Source organism: Acanthaster planci, linkage group LG12 (assembly GCF_054643075.1).
Source record: "Acanthaster planci isolate LZ-2023a linkage group LG12, COTS_SCS, whole genome shotgun sequence".
Taxonomy (NCBI): Eukaryota; Metazoa; Echinodermata; class Asteroidea; order Valvatida; family Acanthasteridae; genus Acanthaster; species Acanthaster planci.
This window is the reverse complement of record NC_141788.1, coordinates 1,716,265-1,738,005: the sequence shown is the minus strand read 5'-3', so window position 1 is coordinate 1,738,005 and position 21,741 is coordinate 1,716,265. Positions and strand designations below refer to the sequence as shown.

General features: G+C 39.2%; 1 protein-coding gene across 6 annotated transcripts in view; it reads right to left on the bottom strand.

Annotated features, from left to right (window-relative positions):
• The window catches only part of LOC110990853 (receptor-type tyrosine-protein phosphatase kappa-like), a 46,655-nt gene extending 26,029 nt beyond the window's left edge, over nucleotides 1–20,626 (bottom strand). The window contains exons 1-29 of one of the 6 annotated variants that reach the window (XM_087144357.1): nucleotides 20,392–20,626; nucleotides 19,389–19,499; nucleotides 18,781–18,870; nucleotides 15,022–15,240; nucleotides 13,666–13,773; nucleotides 13,358–13,447; nucleotides 12,366–12,581; nucleotides 11,458–11,577; nucleotides 11,128–11,217; nucleotides 10,590–10,805; nucleotides 9,911–10,192; nucleotides 9,426–9,716; nucleotides 8,842–9,059; nucleotides 8,448–8,517; nucleotides 8,191–8,315; nucleotides 7,546–7,747; nucleotides 7,328–7,427; nucleotides 6,766–7,009; nucleotides 6,484–6,523; nucleotides 5,979–6,151; nucleotides 5,358–5,586; nucleotides 5,043–5,153; nucleotides 4,371–4,555; nucleotides 4,050–4,163; nucleotides 3,255–3,325; nucleotides 2,938–2,978; nucleotides 2,747–2,843; nucleotides 2,419–2,524; nucleotides 1,588–2,194 (exon numbers count right to left, since the gene is read on the bottom strand). In XM_087144357.1, coding sequence (XP_087000483.1) covers nucleotides 2,132–2,194; nucleotides 2,419–2,524; nucleotides 2,747–2,843; nucleotides 2,938–2,978; nucleotides 3,255–3,325; nucleotides 4,050–4,163; nucleotides 4,371–4,555; nucleotides 5,043–5,153; nucleotides 5,358–5,586; nucleotides 5,979–6,151; nucleotides 6,484–6,523; nucleotides 6,766–7,009; nucleotides 7,328–7,427; nucleotides 7,546–7,747; nucleotides 8,191–8,315; nucleotides 8,448–8,517; nucleotides 8,842–9,059; nucleotides 9,426–9,716; nucleotides 9,911–10,192; nucleotides 10,590–10,805; nucleotides 11,128–11,217; nucleotides 11,458–11,577; nucleotides 12,366–12,581; nucleotides 13,358–13,447; nucleotides 13,666–13,773; nucleotides 15,022–15,240; nucleotides 18,781–18,870; nucleotides 19,389–19,499; nucleotides 20,392–20,461 — 4,092 coding nt within the window. In that variant the 5' untranslated portion in view covers nucleotides 20,462–20,626 and the 3' untranslated portion in view covers nucleotides 1,588–2,131. Of the gene's footprint in view, nucleotides 1–1,587; nucleotides 2,195–2,418; nucleotides 2,525–2,746; nucleotides 2,844–2,937; nucleotides 2,979–3,254; nucleotides 3,326–4,049; nucleotides 4,164–4,370; nucleotides 4,556–5,042; nucleotides 5,154–5,357; nucleotides 5,587–5,978; nucleotides 6,152–6,483; nucleotides 6,524–6,765; nucleotides 7,010–7,327; nucleotides 7,428–7,545; nucleotides 7,748–8,190; nucleotides 8,316–8,447; nucleotides 8,518–8,841; nucleotides 9,060–9,425; nucleotides 9,717–9,910; nucleotides 10,193–10,589; nucleotides 10,806–11,127; nucleotides 11,218–11,457; nucleotides 11,578–12,365; nucleotides 12,582–13,357; nucleotides 13,448–13,665; nucleotides 13,774–15,021; nucleotides 15,241–18,780; nucleotides 18,871–19,388; nucleotides 19,500–20,391 lie in introns of those variants that run through there. The other 5 variants (XM_087144358.1, XM_087144359.1, XM_087144356.1 and 2 more) reach the window with 5 other exon arrangements.
• Nucleotides 20,627–21,741: the final 1,115 nt, after the last annotated feature.

Below are 21,741 nucleotides of genomic sequence, written 5' to 3'. Positions count from 1 at the left end.
TTTGCGTCCATGCAGAGGCCGTAAACCCTTCAAGATACTGTCTGACTGTGGCATCAACTTTAAATGCAGTGCTTAGGAGTGACATAAGGCATTCTCGACCGTGGAACCCAGACTGATAGACGAGCTTGCCACTCAACAAGTGAAATTTGTATCCAACTCTCAAAGCCCCCCCGCCGGCTGTGGGACAGGAAGATATTTTAGAGTCTATCAAGGCTGTACCTGAAACAGTCCTACACACCCATGCTGGTTGAAATTGGGGACATACATTAAATTTGTAGCTTACGTCTACTCCAGCTTGGCATCAACACAAAATGCAGGGCTCTGTTACGATGAAACACACTAATATTGGGCTAAGTTATTCCCCGGAAACTCTGAGATGCGTTTAGCTTTACTATTGATACATTTAGTTCCTCCAAAACGTTCTTATAAGAAACTGAAGTTCCCTGGCTATAAGTTTAATAACGCATATAAAGTGTAATTTTCCCAAGGTTACCAGGCTGCGTTTCTATTCGACTCAAAAGATCTGTGCACCTGGAGTTCAACCATTGTTTAAGGGTCTATTTGTAAGATGGAGCTAAGAGAGAGGCTGTACTTGCAAGCTCCATTCCCTTTATGTAGAGGTATAGGTACCTGTATAGACAATACATGAAAGACACTGTCTGTAGGTTCACTTATGTTTCAACACGATGAGTGTGTGATTAATAAAGTGAGTAACGAGTTTGAAGGGTCTTTGGAAATGAGAAGAAGAAACACCGGGAAAACGTCATTTTAAATGTGGCTTTTCTGACCCCAAGCTAGTGTTGTCGAAACTTTGCAGCTGATGACATAAAGAAAGTAAATTTGTTAGTGTGAATAAACAATACTGTCTATAAACCTGCTTTGCCTTCCTTTACGCATGGTATTTAATTGTGTTATCAACACTGTAAGGCTTGACCAAAGTCTACGATGCAGACAAATTTGTACCGTGTTCCTGCTGCTATTCGTAATTTGCATCAGGTTTATTTCATTAATAACCTCTTAGAATAGTACAAATAATAACAAAAAGTTATTTATATCGAAAATCACAGCTTGACCTATAAATCTGAGTATATACATCAAAGTTTACTTTCTAGAAATCAATGTTATCGAGAATTTACTGTAGACAATTTCAAACGAAAAATAATAATAACGTTGCTAGTGTATAGTAGTGCAACAACAGTTGCTTGGTTTTTGAAAACGAGTTACTGACTATTAAACCGTTTTACGAATAAGTATTCAATAACACCCTGAAGTACAAATCCATCGAGCAGTTTAAGAGAGAACTTTCAAACCAGGCTATGAAGTAACGCACAAGGGAAGAGCAAACTAATTCTGAAGGCAAACGAAAGTCAAGTTAAAGTAACTTAAATTGAAATCTTTATTATAACAAAGCAAGGTGAAAAATAAGGTCAATCACCTGACTCAAATTCAAATCAACAATTTGAAAGTAAAGTGTAAAATTCTCAAAATTAACTCAAAGCCAAAAGAAATGTTTCAATGGAAAAGAAATTCAATCTAAGATTTTTTCACACTTTACACGTTTTTACCAAGCAATGCATGCAGTTCAAATTTAAACGACAAAATGAAGTAGACAGAATAATGATGATCAGAACTCTTCCGAAAGGGGACCGAAAGAGTAGATTCACTGCATGCAAATCACATCAATCAAATTACAAATCATCAGGGTATCTGAACTTGCAAAGACGAACAAAACGGGATATAAAATAACAGAAAAAAGCCTTTAACTGCACTAAATACTATAAATATGTGGAAGGTAAATTACCAGCAGGTATTTCAAATACTAAGGTTACATACGATATCGAAGCTATAGCTATTTATTAGAAAATATCCACAAAACGCGGTTTGAGCCCTTTGCTATGAAATGAAATACAAAAATACCTAATCTAATCATTATGCAATTGAATTAAAATAACTACACTTATTTATTACTGTATGAGTATTTCCGTGTATGTACGAATATATGCCTATTGATCGCTTGCTCTTAAAATTCTGTATCAGTATGTTTCCAACTCAAAACATTGAAAGGAATCAAATAGTCACTCAGAATGATTTCCACAATGAGTCTTTATATGATATAGACCATCGCATTGACCTAGTTATCGTCGAATTCTTTCTTGATGATGAAGTTTTCGTAGATGGTGGGTGACATGTAAATCTGCAAAATAATGGGAATATGGTATTTAAAACTTTTATGAAGATTTGATTTGATTTTTTTTACTTACCCTTTCAGTTAAAAGATGTTCAACGAGCAAGAAAGTTAAGAAAAGCATACTGAACAATTCACTGCAAGTATGGTAGTTTTTGGATATATGGTGAATCAGTGTAAAAGTTGATAAATAAACCCAAATAGTATACTTTGAACTGCAGAGCCATATTTACTTGTTCATCCGAATGGGCGCTCATGTCCTCGAGAACTTCGTTGATTTCTTTGAAGGTCGGACGTTTGCTTGGAATTTCCTGCCAACACTCCAGCATCAGATTATAGCTTTATAAACAATGCAAGCAAGACACTTACTCTTCGTGTGAGAAATGCCAACCGCTGTTTTTTTTATGGAATTTCAACGTTTTGGGAATTTTTTCTGGTTTATTAGCCAAGAAATGGTTTATAGCGGAACACAAAATAAATCGTTTTGGACTGTTTGACAGTGGAATCGATTCCAATAGAGTCGATTCCAGTCGTTTCTGAAGTATCGAAAACAGTTCTTACATGTCATCGGTGCAGTTTTCCGGCTTAGGCATGCGGTATCCATCTAACAATCTTTGAGCCAGTGACTTGCTCTCAATCCCAGGGTATGGGGTGGATCCTAGTAAAAGCGATAAACAGCATTTTGTAAATCAAAAATTAGTCGTAGGTTCTTGTTCAACACTGAATGAAACGTTTTAAACGCTACAACCCACCGTATGTTGCTATCTCCCACAGCAGGATTCCAAACGACCATCTGAGAATCGAAAAATGAACAATACATTATTCTTTGTTAAATGTTATCAGGACAGTTCTCACTAGGCCTACTCCCTATTAAGTTCTTCCAATGTAGCGTGAAATAAAAAGAAATCACGAAAGTTTGTTATCAATTAGTACATAGTTTGGCTCTCTTAATCTAATTCAAATAGACAATACACTTATTGGACAGTAAAACCAATTCACAGTGGAAGCATTGGCATCAGTCTTTGATAAAGGACAAAGTCTTTGCCGAGAATCACTTTTTCATCCTTACACGTCACTCTTGGACTTGTAGATACGAAGAGTCAGAGATTCAATGGCCAACCAGCGGACTGGAATCCGTGTCTGAAAACAAGGAAAAACATCTTTGCGTTAAAATTGGGCCACTAGTTGCAAAGCAATCGTGACATTCTCAGCGTAAAAGGAAGGAGGCCTGCAGAATCACTTTGTAGTGAACGGCCCTGACACAATTTTTACAATGTTTATTTGTAGAAACGCTAAACATTTTCACCCACACTATGTGATTTTTCGTCAGGACACAAATCTGGAGTAATACCTTAAACCAATAAAAAGCTAAGTTTTCTCTTTTCGATTAATCAGCTGACGTATTGTCACAGGGCCGATTAGGCAGAGCTGAGTAGTGGTGGGGCCCTTATACGTTTTTGCGCACACGCACATCCAAACAATCAGTCACAAGCGATCAAATCCGACGTATTGAAATGAACGATAAACCCATTAAAAAAAATGCTCACCACTGACACCTATTGCTGAAAGCGTTTAGCTACTTGTTAATCGTTCCTGATCAGAAATGCGATTACTCAATGGTAATGTTTATACTTATTTCTTATCAAACTACTAGTATTTATTGGCCAAAATGAATTGTAAGTGAATTGTTAATTTTAAAATCCTTCATAGATGTAGTTATTACTTTAAAATGAAGTGACACATTGAAGAGTTATCACATTTTACGAATGAGAAACCAAATAAGAAACCTATGACAATTTTTCGAGTTATTGTTTCGGTAGCAAATCGCATTTACTGGCTTTTGATTTTGTTTGTTTTAGTTTACCGATGATTTCTGAACATAGATATCCTCCCCTCTGGAAAGGCCAAAGTCAGAGACTTTGGCGGTTAAGTCTTCAGCAAGAAGAATATTCCTTGCAGCCAAATCACGGTGGATGATCTGAAGGGAAATGTAACTGACAATTATTCCCACATTTATCAGGTGTATCAAATGGTAGTCATTGACTTGAGAGCGTTTACCTCAGTCATAATGCATCATTGTGGTTTTCCCTAACATAAACATGCACATCGAATAAGGAAATGAAATAAATTGTTTACCTAATGATGGAACTGCGACATTAACCGAAAATATAAGCTCTTAACAAACCCCTGTCTTAGAAAGATGGTCCATTCCTGTTGCTACATCTGCACCAAATGTCAATAAGTTTAAAGAAGTCAAATGAGATGTTTCGGTGTTTTGCTCCTTTCCTTGTTCCTGCTTTGGGCGGTTTCTCCTCAGATAATCTCGGAGGTTGCCATTAGGAAGATATTCAAGTGCGACGTGCAAAATCCCTTTGAAAGAAACAGTAGTATTAGTTCAGTTCATGGACAAGTTTTTATTGTCTCCAGGAATCCCTGGTAGTGCTGGACACAATGAACGACGTACTTCAAACTTGCAATTTCCACAATAGCTGGCTGCACTGTGAGGCATGCATAGTAGGTTGTCTGTACTATCTGCGCCGCTTTGACCCCAAAGTATGTGAGGCTGGTAAAGCTTTTGCTTGAAAACCGACCATGTAGAATCACAGCATTTAAAAATAAAGCATCGAAAAGAAAACGTTTGAAGTAAAGATCAAGATAATGTGGTTGTCTTAGTATATGTAACTGCCTGAGGTCGAGGTCACGTTTTTGATAGAAATTGATATTAAATGTGCGTTAAAAAGGGGAATTGTCATGAATCCAGTTTTGTTCTTGTAAAGATTAGGCCTATACTGTTTCGTGTTGTCGCAGACCGCAAACCACTATTTGATAAGATTACACAGATTTGCTGACGATATACCTTCATGATAGCACGCCCCCAAGAGAGAAACGATGTTACGATGAGGCTTGATGTTTGCCATTGTCTGCATTTCCTCCTTGAAATCCTTCACAGCAGAATCAGAAGCGCCATCTTAAAAGACCATATCAGAAAAAAGAATGAGATCAGCATAGACAATTATTTTTGTGAAAAACTATTGGCCTGTTTTACAATCAACATATGAAAGCATATCTTATTACACAGTTTTGCTACAGTATTAATCTTATCCTTTTAAGGTACCATCTTATTTCAATTTAATTTAACACCACAGTCTTTATACTACACAACTGGTGTTACCTTTTAGTGTTTTGATAGCTGCCTTGGTGACTTCGCCTTTGACCCGAACGCCTCCTGCCCGTACTTCACCAAAGTTGCCCTTGCCAAGAACTACGTCCTCAACGATCAAATTCTTCCATTTGATATCCATTTTTTGTGTCCCGGAAGGAAGAACCGTGTCCTCGTAAATGACACTGTCCCTGTTGTCTGCACCAGCAGACTCAGGGGAGTGAGCTGAAGGTTTGACCAACTTGGAAAGAAACGAAAAAATAAATGCGGTCTTTTTAAAAGCAGCCGGAACGTTACTTAGAAACACAACTGATAACGAGAATTGCATCACTTTTTACATTGGGCTTGCAGGCATGAATCATAGTTTTAAAAAATGAGCCATCTTATCAAAGCAAAGTGCCTTGCCAGAAAGACCAGTGAAATCTCATCAATTAAGACACCCGCAAACTTGTCAGAATTAGAAGCCTTTGTTTAACCGATTATGCAATGGTACCTGGCCTGAGCCTCATATTTGAAACAGTGTAACAGGCCGATTGAAAGTGGACTTTTAAAAACGTTTTGGGATCAATTTTTTCTTTTAAACTAAGCTCACAAGTGAACTCCTACGACTATTCAAATGCCACTGTAACTCACCATTTCCACAGTTCCTGGCAGCAGGGAATCATTGGAGGTACTTTTCAGACTTCGTCTTCTCCATATCACACATGTAATGACGACAGTCAATGTAAGAACGAGCGAAATTGGACCAAGCACGGCAGCTGTTATAATTGCTGCATTTTGGTTTTCTGCAGGTTCTGAAGGTTGCACTACAAAAACAAGCCAAATCAAACTGTTCTGAAATTCTTTTCGATCTTTTCATTCCAATCGTGGGAATTTCGTGGGGGTTGCCCCTTAGAAAAATCCAATTAAAGAGAAAAAAATACAAAAAAGAAAGATTAAAAAATCACCAGTTTGGTTGAAAACCCTCATATTGGATCCCTTCAAGTGTTAATCCGGCATATGTTCGTTGCCACCGTGAATTTGTTTCTTCTTGGGAGAGATGTTCTTATTCTCCCTGGAAAAATCCTTGCGACACCAACCGTTCCAACAATGTACACATCTATGACTAATTTCCACACCTTACTAAAATATCACTTACCAATAACTGTCAGTGGCTCTGAGTATGTTACATTGACTTCCTGTAGAACAATTTTACCAGAAAAGTGCAAAAAATCCAAATGATTATTCCTTCCTTGAAAATTAAATAAACGTGTTGTTTAAAAATGATCTTATGGCCTTGTGACCATTGACTTTTTACACGAATAAAATCTTAACTCAAGCGTGTTGTTACTGTACAGAATCTCCCACGGCCTACTTTTCATAGACTCTATTCACAAACGCAACCTTAGCGTTTTGTCATGAAAATTAACATGTAACTCACCGTTTCGTTGACTTGAGTAAGAGACCCCACCCTGATGTTGTAGACAGCATCTCTCTGTAGAGGTGCATTCCAGTAGCCATCATACATCTTAGAATCTCCGACTACAAATATCTCTGGGAGGTTATTCTTGAGAAATTTGGCCGTAATGTACCCGCTAGCTGGGTCCTCGTAGCTTCCTGGTACGAGGACATCCCTCTTGTTGACTGACAAAACACCAAGCCTCTTTACATGGATAACATGTGATCTGTGTACCGTGTGATAGAACACGGTTTGAAAAGTGAAGTTTGGAAATTCACGTAAAAACCGCAACTTGAAACGTTACATTTAAAGTGTGAAATGGTGTAAACATACAGACATAGGCCAATGTTTATTTCCTCTGTTGGACCAAGGGAAATTGAAAAAGTGGACTTCTGGACGATACAATAACGCGCTTGCCCATATTTTGGAAGGCCTAAGTCTTAATCAAATACACATCAGTTTTATTTATAATATATAATTTGAAATAAAACCGACATGAAAAATCGCGTGTAAGTGCATTTCTGCTGTTTTTGTTTTTACTTACTCGATGCGCTTTTCAGACCCCAGGGCAACGAAACTAATTGTTACTGTCGTATCTGTTGTTTCGTCTCGATTTAGATTTGGTCGAGGCGGTGTACGCGGATCTGATGAAATTGAAATAATCAAGGACCATTTGTAAACAATAACTTCTTCATCGTCTTCGTGTCATTTGATAATTGAGATTTTCATTCATCATTAAATGGTCTGAAAGCAGCTGTTCACCACCTGGCGGCTTCGTATACACCACCAAGACTTCATCGTGAGTCCCCTGGAACATCCCATTCCTCGCCACGACCCTGAACTCATATTTTGTGCCGGGATTGAGGTTGTTCTGAAGAAAAGGTGATCCCTGAACTTCGCTGCTGTGATATGCGTTCTCTGCTGGTAGGTGTGGTTGAGGACTCTCTAAAATCCTGTACTCCACCTGCCAGAAGTCAAAATTGAAAGTGTGAACTTACTTCCTTTTCAAGTGATGATCTGTTGAGGAAAGCAACCATTGATGAGGACATGGGCATATAAATGTGTCCATTAAGATCTCAGATAGTACTGCAAAGTATAGACTTTCTCTTTTTGCTAGTACAGGCATTTCGTCGGGTGCCCGGCAGAAGGGCCTAAGCGCTTACGCCCTTCTGCCGGGCACGCGACGATTTGTTCATTTGCTTTTTGCCTGAGTTACGTGTTCAACTTATATGGTAACAATAACCAATAATACCAAGGGTATTGGGGCTTCACATCTGCAGAGAAATACCTGTTGGCTTTACAAAAATTATTGGTAACACAAATGACATTAGAAGAATACTGAAGAATCTACAAAGAAATCCGATGAAACTAATTAGATAAAAGACAAAAAGTAGGACAACTGTTTACATATGCAGGTATGCGTACTATGTAACCTAGGATGGGCCCTCTAGGTTCCAGAGGGGGGTTCCACGACAAAGTGATCGACGTTTCTGTCCTCTCCGTATAAGTAAGGTTTCTTATTGGCCCGGGAACTGAAAAGAAAAAGAAATCGAGGATGTTCGAAAACAGTGAGTATTAAAGAAAACATGGATCGAATATCCATCCACATTACTATCGCTGCGAATAAATCAAATAATGAATTACTGATCAGTTTTCGTTTTCACCTCCAATTGCTGTCATTGCGTTGATAGCCTCACTCCAAGGGCCAGCACCAGCTGATGTCGAGGCTTGCACCTGAAAGAACAAGTTTGTTATTAATTTAATATTACGTCAATTTCAGTTGTTACTCCTATTTGATTTTTTACGGTTATCCAATACAGCAGAAATTGACGCGGACTTCTAAACAAGAAAGGAATGACATATTATTGTTCTTTATTTCACAGTCTGTCGAGTGTTCATCAGTCATGACGTAACTCAAGTTTAACAAAGTTTAGGTTGTTTCGAAACCGTTTTCGTGAAACTATTTTGATGCAATTATTCTAAGCCCTATTTCCCTGAAAATAGGGTTGGCTATGTTGACATCCACCTGTGAAATGAAATCCCCAAAGTAACAATAACCTGAAATAGGTAGGTTGAACTCGCTTCCAGCCCTGCCACACGATGCATCAATCCCATCACATCCGCTGTAGTCTCCATAGTATCTGTTTGGGCACTCTTCCAGTAGCGAACATTGTAGTGTGTGATAACTCCCCTTGGAGGGTCTGGGTCTGACCATTGAAGAATGACAGAAACGTTGTCCACCGACTGGATGTGAAGATTCAACGGAACTGTTGGCTCTGTAGAATGCATAATCAAATAAAAGTTAGATATGATCCAAAGTTATGAAGCAGCATGTTTTGCACGATGGAATTCTACCACTTTGCAATTCTTTGGAGTGCAATTAGAAAATCAGGGTCTAATCAATTGGACAGAAAGTAAATCAAAGCTACATCTCCATGACAGCATATCGTTGAAAAGGTTTAATTGTCAAAAAAGACGTAACCCTGCCGATAGAAAACTTAAGCTTTTCCAAGCTGACATGCTTTCAAGTTCTGTTCATGTATAAAAAAATAATGTCGGATTGATTGATTGATGAGTAAAAGAAATGGTTCAAGATGAAAGATTTTCAGGAAACCAAGCTGTTAAAAAACTATTAACTTCACCTGCTTCCAAAGTCCTCGCAGTTACTGCTTCACTGAACGGGCCATTCCCGACGCTGTTCTTTGCGATTACTCGGAAAGTATAATTTGTGAAGGGGAGAAGTTCATTTATTGTGACTTCCTCAGCAGATATAGGTGCAGAAGTGTTCCATCCAGTATTTGGATTACTCAGCTCATAAACGTATTCCGTGATGGTACCGCCTCGGTCTCCACACGATGGAGGACTCCAGGTGAAAGTGAGGTTGCGTTGGCCAATAGATTCAGTCGTCACCTGTGTGGGTGGGCCAGTCGGTGCTGCAATATGGCAAATTCCAGGAGAGATTGCATGAACATGCTGGTCAAATCCCAATCTGAATGAGGGTAAAACCAGCTACAAAGGCAATCAGTTAATATTTGTGATTGTTTTTGTCGTTACTGGTCCTTAAACACCACCACAACATTCGAAATTAATGTAATTGAAACTAGGTCAAGGCTTTATATTGACTTACCTGCTGAGGTGGTAGTGATCTGTGTCGTTGCCGGTGGTCCATATGCGCCGTTGACATAGGCCTTGATTTGTACAACGTACTGGGAGTTTGGCATCAAACCATTTATAGTAGTTTGACTTTCCCGACATGTGCAGTGTTGGACATACATCAGTGAGTTGATCTGTTCGCAACCATCTTTATGGCTCAGTGCATATTCCACATCGTAATGATCCGCACAAGGTAGTGGAGACCAGGTGACTGTTACATTTGTGGAGTCCACTGCTCTTTGCGTGGGTGAGCAAACTAACATTGAAGGAAATACACATAACGCATTGAATGTTTAGGGGGTCACTTCCGGTCAAAAAGACAAATTCTAGGTGCTCCGCTGAAAACTGGTAATAGTTCAAAGGATCATTCAAAAGAAGCATGAAATTGCTCACTTAACTGTACCCTCATCAAGTGTGTTTTTGCACATCGAGAAAAGGATGATGAGGGTCAAAATTCTGACTCCGAAAAATGGCGGATTCGAGTGCTGTTTGTAGTAAGTTACACGTTTCTTTGAATTACGTTAATTCACAGAAACGTGTGTGAGCATGGTCTTCATTTTGAGTTTTTTACCATTGAAATGTAAATTATCGCTTTCTGAAGGGCATCACGTGGTCCAAGCTTGAATAACAGAGATCAAGTACAATATACTCACTGTTTGCTTTAGTAGAAACCATTACTTCAGCCAGTTGAAGACAATCCCTAGACGATTCCACGCTAACGTATCGAGCAGACACTGTCAGGTTGGCCATGAAATCAATCACTGCTCCATCGGTAGCTTGAGTCGATGTAACAGGATCTCCTATCTGTGTGTTTTGTGACTGATCTGAGTTCACACCAGCCCGCACTATGGCACCTTCGAATCTTTCCCCTAGTATTTAAACATTTAGAAATCTGACATTCTTGATGTAAAGTGAATTTGAAGGTTTTCAGTATAAAACGAATCTTTGATGATCGATTTGATTCCGTTTAGTTCATTGGTATGTATTGAATGAATAAAATGCACGATTAAAAAATGCTCAGTAGACAGTAAGGAACACAGTTCCTCGTTGACTTATTTATTGTTATTTATATATTCATATTATACTACGTATGTCGTAAATATAAATGTTAACTTTTCATCAAATGAATAGAGTTTCAAGAACACTGCATTGATAAGATAAGTAACATAGCCATTACTCCGGAAATCTTACCACAGCAATCCCTCCTGTTGACAATAGTGATTTTCGTGAAACAGTATATCGCCTGGAGGTCAACCTTCCACCACTGAACACTGGGGCATTCTGTGAAAAGTTGCATTAAAAGAACGTGCACTTCATCTTCCGATTGCACTGGTCGTTGAGCTTGCAAATTCAAATTTGCAACGTAATTTCACTCTCGAAACGTGCATTTTCTCTTTAGGTAATAAAATTGAGAATGGCAGATTGAGTGGAAAGACAAATTGATATTATTGATTGAATTCAAAATAAACTCACAGTATCACAATTAAGTTAAGTACACTGAAATAATAGAAACTAAGTCACCTGTGTGGGAAGCTGTGTCGGGATCTCCATCAATTGCTCTGTCAGCTGACCACTCCATACTAGAATCCACATACGTACTGCTCTGACTAACTGGCTTGCCATTAAGGTTGATGGTACTCCCTGAAGATCAAAGTAGTTGTTATTTGTTTGTTTTCTTAGTGCGGGAAATAACGATCAGTAAAACTATAGAAGGTCAAAATAAATAAAATTGACCTAGATTAAGGGGGGAAATTGAGTTATTTGAATGTATAATGTTGCACGGTGTGCTTTTTAGCGTCGTTACACAATAACTTATGAACCATCTAAAGAACTTTGAGATGTCTTGAAATTGATCTGGTTGAAAATTGCATAAAGTCACAGCATTGTCCAGGACCAGCAAGCAGAAGGTACTTTTAGTTCCATTTGTGGTAGCCATTTAAATTTAATATATTAAAGTCATTAAAGCATTTTGTGACGTTTGTTAATGTCTATGATGACCAAAGATTGTTTCAAAAATGGTACAAGCTTTATTAACGTTTGATGATAAATGCAAACGTTATGACGTTTCGGTGCATATGCCAAAAGTCATGAAGTCAAGGCCGTAACATTTAACAAGTCAAAGGGGCAATAAAATACATCTTCTACCGGCATCGCGTATACAATTATGCCTGTTCAATATTCCATGCTTTATTGAAAGATGGTCACCATGCATGTGCCACGGAGGGGTTCGCAAAAAGATGTCAAGCCCCTTCAAAGGTTAGTTTGTGATGTCTCCACGTGCAAAAATGAGATCATAAAAACACCGGTGCAGGGTTTCCGGAGAAATGTTTAATTCTTGCCATATGTTTCGTACTGGAGGAGCCTCCAAAATAACTATTACTCCTGCTTTGTAAGAATTTTGTCAGGATTACTAAGGACAAAAAAGTCACCTGTTGTGTCCGTAGCAACCATTACTTCAGCCAGTTGAAGACAATCCCTAGACGATTCCACGCTAACATATCGAGCAGACACATTCAGGTTGGCCAGGAAATCAATCACTGCTCCATTGGTAGCTTGAGTCGATGTAACAGGATCTCCTATCTGTGTGTTTTGTGACTGATCTGAGTTCATACCAGCCCGCACTATGGCACCTTCCAGTCTTTCCCCTAGTATTTAGAAATTTAGAAATCCGACATTCTTGATGTAAAGTGAATTTGAAGGTTTTCAGTATAATGCAAATCTTTGATAATCGATTTGATTCCGTTTAATTTCTTTGTATAGATTGCGTGGTTAAAATAATCAGTACAAAGAAAGGAGCGCAATTCCTCGTAGACTCGTTTATTGTTATTTATAGATTCATATTGTATTACATATTTCGTATACATTTTCACTTCGTCAAATGAAAGGAGTCTAAAGTCCAGCCCCTATTAGTCTCCCTAGCATTTGTAGCATTAAAATATTTAGAAATCTGACATTCTTAAGGCAAAGTGAATATTTACGGGTTTAATTGTAATACGAATCTCTCATGATGTAATTGCTGGATCCAACACCGCAAATGGGTTGTAATTCGAATGTTTATGACATACAATTTGTTTTTACGAGTGATAAGATGTGGGAAGATTAAAATTGTAATGTTACTTACTGCGCTCTAAATAAAACAAGGTTCATAATTTTCGACCCTAACTAGCTAACTCATTGCAGCCTGTATTCACATACTAGTCCTCCACCTGATTTGATTCCATTAGATTCTTTGCATTAATGCTCAGTGCACAGTAAGGATCGCAATGCCATTTTGACTCATTATTATTCATAGATTCATATTACATTTTCATTATCATAAGAATTTTGACTTTTCATCAACAAATGGAGCCCAAACGTCTACTGCATTGAAAGATATCTTGTGCAGTGATAAATAACATGATCATTATGATGGAAGTCTTACCACAGCAATCCCTCCTGTTGACAAGAGTGATTTTCGTCAAGGAGTAGATCTCCTGCAGGTCAATCTTCCACCACTGAACACTGGGGCATTCTGTGAAAAGTTGCGTGTGAAGAAAGAACATTATGTAACGATTGCACCTGACATTGAGCTTGCAAATTCACATTCGCAAGATCATTTCATACTAAAACACGCATTTACTTACCAGGTAATAAATTGCAAATGGTAGCTTGAGTCGTAATACAAACTGATACTCAAAATAAACCCTTAGTACCACAAATGACGCACACTGAAACACATAGAAACTTCACCTGTGTGAGAAATTGTGTCGGGATCTCCATCAACTGCTCTGTTCGCTGACCAATCAAGGTAAGTACTGCTCTGACTGGTTGGTTTTCCAGTAATGTCGATGATACTGCCTAAAATCAAAGTTATAATTAAATATTACTTTGTGGAAAATAATGACCAGTACGTGTTCACAATGTCAAATGACACCGACCTTGAATGACGGGAATGACAATAATTTTGTTTTTGATAAGTGTTGTTGCGTGGTGTGTAACAAACAAACCACTTTATTCTCATGTTCTGCACAAGTATTACAAAGTGTTTTTGTTGGTGCTGATAAATTCTTTTCTGGTTTCTTGAAACGTATCTTCGAAAATATCAACAAAGTGTTTGAAAGTTCCTATATCAAATTACAGCTGTGGACTTCCATATAAGGCCCGAAGTAAATAGTTTTCAAGTGCCTTGAAATGTCCTGAAATCAGTCAGGTTGAGAATTATGTAACATCACTGCAATCTGGGACCGTTGGGAGGAGATAATTTGAGCCGTCCTATGGTTCCAATTGTTGTAGCAATTCCATTGCAGTAAATTACTGCTGTTAATGAATCTCCGCACCTGTGTGATGTTCCCATAGGTGAACCACAAACAAGCAGCAAACCAGAATAAAACGGACAATTTTATATTTTTGTATCACCACCAATTTGTGATGATGTGAATATTTTTTCAATTTAGCAGTCATTTCATATTTAGCTTCGTCATGAGCCTAAATTGACAGTGTTTGTTCCAACAGAGTTCTCCTTTTAAAAACATTTTCTGTCAAACCCCCAAAAGAAAGAGTTTATGATAGTTCCTTAGCCCCCCTAAAAAATTGGCTCAATGCATATGTACATGTTTGTGAACGTTTCATGCCTCAGTAAGGTGTCATAGTGGGTTTGACAAGCTATCATTGTTTAAATGGCTGCCACGTCCCTACAAGGCTAAGTTCAGAAAGTAAATTGTATGGTTTCGAAGTTTCACCCGTTCGAAAAATAGCTACAAACGGATGAGTTTAGGAATGTTTCACATTTGAAGGTTTTACCCTCTATGCCTGTTAGAAATTCCGTGGTTTAGAAAAACGTGGTTACCATGAAAATTATCCAATAGCACGGTGGGCATGATGAGGTCGTATAAAAATGGCTGCCACTCCTTTCAAAAGGCGTAAGTTAGCTCCACATCGAAGTTCCTGCTTTTTTACGTTAATTTAAACTTCAGTGCCAAGGTTTCATTTTTTAATGAAAAGGTGCACAATCCTTTGTTCTTGGACTGAAACTTACTGGAAACCAACTTTGGCCTCCATTTTATAAGATTTGTTAAAGATCACAAGAGGAAGTGAAACAAAACTCACTCGTCGTCTCAGTTGTAACCATTACTTCAGCTAGCTGAAGGCATTCATTCCCATACGATTCCACACTAACATATCGAGCAGACACAGTCAGGTTGGCCATGAAATCAATCACTGCTCCATCGGTAGCTTGAGTCGATGTAACAGGATCTCCTATCTGTGTGTTTTGTGACTGATCCGAGTTCACACCAGCCCGCACTATGGCACCTGTCAGTCTTTCCCCTGCATGTGTGAAATTTCAGCATGATACCACAAATAAAAAGTGTCTTAAGTTACAACAGTAAGTCGGGAGCAAAATTCACAGAAAAACTTACGGGCTGTATGTCGTGTTTAAGCCATAAATTATGTAGAACATGTGTGTGTGTAACATACGGGTTATCATGCATCGGGATTAAAGACGGGTCACACTGAAAATAAATACGTGTGGATTCGTATTCATTAAGGCACGTATTTTTTAACGTGTTAAGTTACGTGCGCCCTGGAACTTGCATGTATGACTGCTGTTAAGTACGAACCTTAACACGGAGTGCGAAGAATTATTCACAAGTATCGTACAAGCTGTTCATGTATTAGCTACATGGCAATTGCATGAGGTTGTTTACAAGTTTTGATATGTTGGAAGACTGAAGTATATTCACAATTAGATCATTTATTCATAAATACCTCAGACAGTTTTCCTGTTCAACAAAGCAACACGTGACCGTGCATTATCATTTGATAATCCCCACTGAGATTTGATAATGCTCGCTGCGTAAAAAAAACCACTCTGGCAACTGGATACACTCGTTTAATTATGTGTTCAAGAATGTGTTTTCATAGTCTAATCGTCCCTAACCGATTCGAATGGTTACGTCGCTTCTTCACTTTAAACCACGCCCCTGCGGCCCCATTGCGCATAGAGTCACATGGAACCGGGTGTTAATAACGGGCAACTGTAGTGTTCGTCCAATTGAGCCAGCAGTCAGTGGTGCGTCCGAGTGTATGACGGAATCACTTCTAAACCGAATAGGTCAAGAGTCTGCGTACGACGCGGCACGCAGAGCGCGCCGGGCGCGCTAAGTCCATATGGATGCTTTCTGGACAACTTGCACAAGGAATATACCATGAAGTGGACGGGGGTGTTCGGGAAAGTGAAAGTAAAGTTTTATTATAGAAGCGTTCAAACGCATCATATTCACTGAGAGATTAATGAACGATTGATATGCGTCCTCGAACCAATTAAAACCCCTCAACAGATATCTTACCAAACAAATTGTGTCCTTTAAATTTGTGAATTTATCATATGTTTTGGATTTCTGCTGTCTTAAATTCCATCAAACAGATGCCGTACCGGTGATAATTCCTAGGATCCCTCCTGCTTTGAATTGTAGACTCTATAATCTGTAGAATATGCCCCACAGTTCCAACTGCATCATCGAAGACGTCAATTTCTGACACCTATTACAATGAATTACACCCGGTTGAAAAAGCAACTTTTAAATTAAATAGGGCAGAGTTTAGATGACTGAAACAATAAAGAGTGACCAGGCCTGCTCGTAGGCGAACGATAGACACTAATAAGGCGCTCGGAACGACACCAAAGCGACTTGGTTTCATCAGACATCGCTCTTTTCATCGGCCAGACCCAGTGTAAGTGCATGTATTAAGTTCGTCTGTCTGACACCAAAATTGAATTGGGTCAACCCAAAGTGCAAAAATTTAGAATTTGTAATCTTTATTTTGTTCAGTTCCTTCTTATACGAACTTCAGTAAGTCAGCAGATGGATTCCAGCTTTTTGCCGTGGTTTGATCTCAATGGGAACGGTACCATATTTACCTGGAGAGCGGGCATTTTACATTTTCTGTTGTCCGTAATTTAATAATACGAGGAGGCAATCTGGGAGATGCTGTTGCACTGAGGATATTATGTGGCCTGTGATATCGTCTGTGGCCAGGTATTCTTGTAAATATTTTGGTTGTCTTAACTGATTCAGTTCAAACGACCCTTGTTGGCACTATATCTGGTCCTGTCACTGTCAAACTCCCATTGTGTGGTATCCTGAGAGACGAAAAATCTCTTCAGCGCGTTCTCAGACAAAAATGCTCACTGTGGCCTTGGTAATGAAGCCGAAATTCCATTGCCATATACGTTAGGCAAAATCACAATACTCAAACACTGATCTACTCTCTACCCCGATCTGGTCTGGCCTGATTTAATTCCTTCATGATAGCTGTTCCGTTTTATCCTCATACACCCGATCACAGCAGCGCTCTTTCTCTGTTTGGCGAAACCACTCCCGGGTAGCACCACAAATAACACCTTCCCGCAACCAAGGCTTCCCACTGCTACATAAAGTGACGTGACGTAAGGCACTAGTCACTAGGCGCGGTACAAACTTACAGATGACCTCTGCCCAGTAACAGGGGCACATGTTAGGCGCGCATGGGTGTGTTTCGAGTGCAGTACTTAGGCACTGCTTAGTCACATGTAGCGCGCGCATACCCACCGGCTTGCACGGCTGTGTAAAGGGCGCGCAAGCGATGTTCGGTTGTCTTGAGTCCTGCTCAAGGGCTGATCCTGAGGAGAGGGTCAAGAATCCTTTGCAAGGGTTAAAGTCACCTTGCCTAGCGTGACTTTGCCTAAGTCCCGAGTAGTGCGTGTGGCGTTGAGGGGCTCGGTAGGTTGAGGGGCTAATTGGTGGTGCAGTGTAGTTCCTGATAGGAGCTTGCGGTCGATTGCTTCGACAAGGGCGAATTGCTATCTCGTGACGCAAGTTGTGTGGCCTAACAAATTGTAGACTTACTCAAGTCCCTGATTTGGCACTGAATTCCCACAGTTAATAGAGCCGGAAAGTAAAGCGAGCTTCCGGAACTCTCGCGCGATCCGCCTACGGGGATTTTACGTTGGGCCGTCCTATCACATTCGATAATTTCTGGAAGAATAATTTCTAACTGAAACAACCCCATGAAACACTTATGTTGGAATTTTACCTTTGTCTTCCTCAAGTAATAGTTAGGAAAAGTCACCTGGAGATAGGTGAAAAACGAATTTCCTCAACGACCTTTCACGTCCGGCGATATCGTACCCTGTCTCCATGTTCATGCACGTTTATTTTCGATGCCCGTGCTTACGTGAAAACGAGGTTGTACAACCTTGAAAAGATATTATACCTACTTGCAGTCCATGGGTTCCAGATTCCATTGAATTGACATCACGCAGTTGTTGTCAGCAAAGGTTATAATAAAAGATTAGAATCTTTCGTAGTTGAAGTAGAATATTGCTTTAAGTTTATTGCTTATAAATTATAAGACTGTGTAAAATATTTTGATCTGTTTTCATTTCGGCTTTTACCGACAGACTACCATAAAATTTCAGACCGTAAATGTTCATCTGCGTACGAGACTGCCTCAATGCAGTGTCCTTCATGTAGTTTAGATTTTCGGAAGTGGTGGGTCAATTTTTAGCAGGATATTTCTCTTTTAGGTCAGGTGGTTTTTCAGTTTCTATAAATTGATATATACTTATACTAGCAAATATTTTCCAAAGCCCCTTTTCCAAGATGAACCGTTCAAAGGAAAATAACGGTATTAGAAATGTTAACTGATGTAATTGGAGCCGAGTTACTTAAGGAAATCTGATCTGGTCTCACTTGATTAACACGCACCTGACTAAAATGAATGCACTCATCATTAATTTCGGGCATTTTGTCAGACATCTGAAATTCTACAATTTAGAATGGAAATCTTAGGACAAAACAAATAGATTGATTTTGGAAGTCTTACCACAGCAGTCTCCCCTGTTGACTATGGTGATTTGTGTCAGGCAATAGATCCCTTCGAGATCCACCATCCACCACTCATATCCAGAACACACTGAAAACATTTAATATCCGAAGTGTAATATTATCATTAGCAATACTGTTGCCCACGTGTTGCTGGAGTGGAGATCAAAAACTTAATCAAAATGAAGCACATAAAAACCAACACCAACAAAGATCATAAACCGAACATAATTTTTTTAAAATACAGTTCTTGGAGTCTATGATGAAATGTTTTTAAAATTCAGAAGATTTAAGCTTTGAAGCATTTGACCACAAAAACGAAGAGAGAAAATGGGAATCCATTACAGGCAAATGTGTTTCCTTAGTCACTGAAAAGTAACTTATCTGGAAAGTAAGGGTTTAGATCTGCCCTTTTTCTGAGTTCCCAGGATATTACGAGCTAGCTTGCTATTAACGCATCTAAATTGTTAAACTGAAAACATTTACTGGACGATATTAAAAATTTGAAGCATTCTTAAGTATTCCCAGATCCTTTGTGGTCTTAATCATCGCACATTCCTTCTCAGCACATTGAATGCAGTGTGATCTGAATGGTGTCGAGAACTTTACCTCTTGTATGGGCAGTGGTGGCAGTATTTCCATCAACTGCTCTGTCTGCTGTCCAGTCTTCGTAAGTACTGCTCTGACTGGCTGGTTTGCCAATAATATCAAGCGGAAGGCCTGGAGATCAAAGTTTTATTAAGAAGTTATTATTGCTTTCAAAATTACAATAAAGATGTGTTTAAAGGTTGAATTGTTGAAAAGGAAGCTTTGTAGAGTTTTTTCAGTATGAATCTGCACATTACGTGGTTGGGTGTAATTGCGGAGTTTTGAACTTGGGGCCTGGCTGGCTATAATAAGATAAAAACCGACCACTTGACGAACTCCCAGACAGTCAGAAGGCCTGTTCGATTCACTTGGATTCTGATCGAGGGCAGTGATCCAACATTGGTTCACTGAATCGACAGCACAAACCAGCATTGGGATCACTAAATGTACTGTAAGCAATCATGTGCGGTACATGTACTTTGCTGGAATGTTTGGTAACCGTTTTAATTCAGTTGATTAAGGCTACATCGGAATCTGTTGTCGAGAACTAAATCTGTAAGTCTCCATTCCACTGAATGTACGCAAGATGTGTTTCGATTCTAGCAGAATATTTCTCAAAGGCAAAATGACAAGAAGACGGAACAAACAACCAGAAGTTTGATATTTCTTAGTGTGCAACCGATCTAAGTGATGGTTTCAGACTTTAATATTTTTCTTATGAACTACCGGTATTTATGCTAAAACATTAAATGATGGGGTCAAGAGAAGACAAAAGGGAATCAAATACACTTTTACCGACTTTGGTTTATTCAGAATGGAGCAAATGTATGTGGTCAGTAACCCAGATGTCATCAAGCTTTTTACTACTGTAAACGATGATTCAAGACCCTTTTCATGCTTCTTTTACATGAAATAATTTAAAAAATATAGAATGAAAGAAATGACCGGTTCCCTAATGTTATCGTTGAGATTTTTTTTAATTTCCGGGTTGAATTCCCGTATTTAAATAGATATTGAACGTTACCTTCATGCAAAATGACGAAAACCAGCAAAATCATCGGCAGACGGGGATGAAATCTTATTGTTGACACCATAACGTCTTGTGCTCTACAGTGAATTTTTTGGGGTCTATCAAACACGCTAGCGTTGGCTTACTAAATTGAAATCGTCATCAGCCATGGGTATACTAACGTTGCCTTGCTAACCTGCTAGCAGTTGTGGCATAGAGTGATCGAATCGTTTCAGTCCTTTCGGCTACTTTGTGTTTGAGGTAAAGCCGTTGTGTTGAACTAGACGTGGATAAACACCTGAATGCCGAAACTAAAAAGGGAATCAAAGGCCTTGAAACTAAGGTCAGTTCGTCTGTCGATCTGAACTCCATGGGACCCTTGTGCTGTAGGCCTACTTCCGTATTGGAATATTTATGTTCAGCTGTAACGTGTGCACCTTTTGTCTCGTGCAGAAATTGGATCAGTGATTAATTAATTGATGACATAAAGAAAACAATATGTGGTCTGAAAGAAATGTTTGATACTGAAGTCTGCAACTATAGTCGAAAAACGAATTAAGCTGTGCAAAATGGACGGAATCTTAACATTAATACTTAGTGATCAAAATGCAGTTAAAACAAAGAATACGTCCGGTTTTTGTTTCCAGAAAGCAGCGATTAATGAAGAAATGGCTTGGCGTTGCTAAAGAAATGGGCGGTGTTGGCGTGCTCCATTTCCAACATATTGCTCCTGGTATGACATGTTTACATAATAACTTGAAGGGGTCAGCTCGTAAGTCCGACGCCTCGTAAGTCCGAAAAAGCGCTTAAAATGTCCATAAGTCCGACGCCTTATAGGTCAGACGCCTCATAAGACCGACGTCTCATATTAAATCCGACGCCTCATATAGGTCCGACGGCTCATAAGTCCAAAAATGCGAAGTTCCAACGGTTTTTTTCGGCCCATAGCATAGATCCAACGCCTAAAAAAAAGGTGCCTCGAAAGTCCAACGTTTGATTTGATTTGGCCTTATTTCCGTGAGAAATAGGGCCCTTTATTTATTTTCACATGGACCATTTTTATTTTTTTTATTTTCTTCGTGACAGGTCGATACACACGCCATACAGTATACGTTACACATAACGTGTCTCGTCAACGTGTTCCTGCAACATCACCACCTTTCACCCACAATGCACTGCGGTAAACACTGCATTACGTCATTATGTTGTAGGTTTATTAACACAGGGGGACGTACCGAGAAGTGCTGGAACATTCAATATTTGTAAATGTACAAGACGTGCTAGAAAGTGACAGAGATGACGCCTTTCCGATGCCCGTTCAGACGATTTTGTGTCCAGAAGCCGTAAGCCCTATGTCCGACCTCT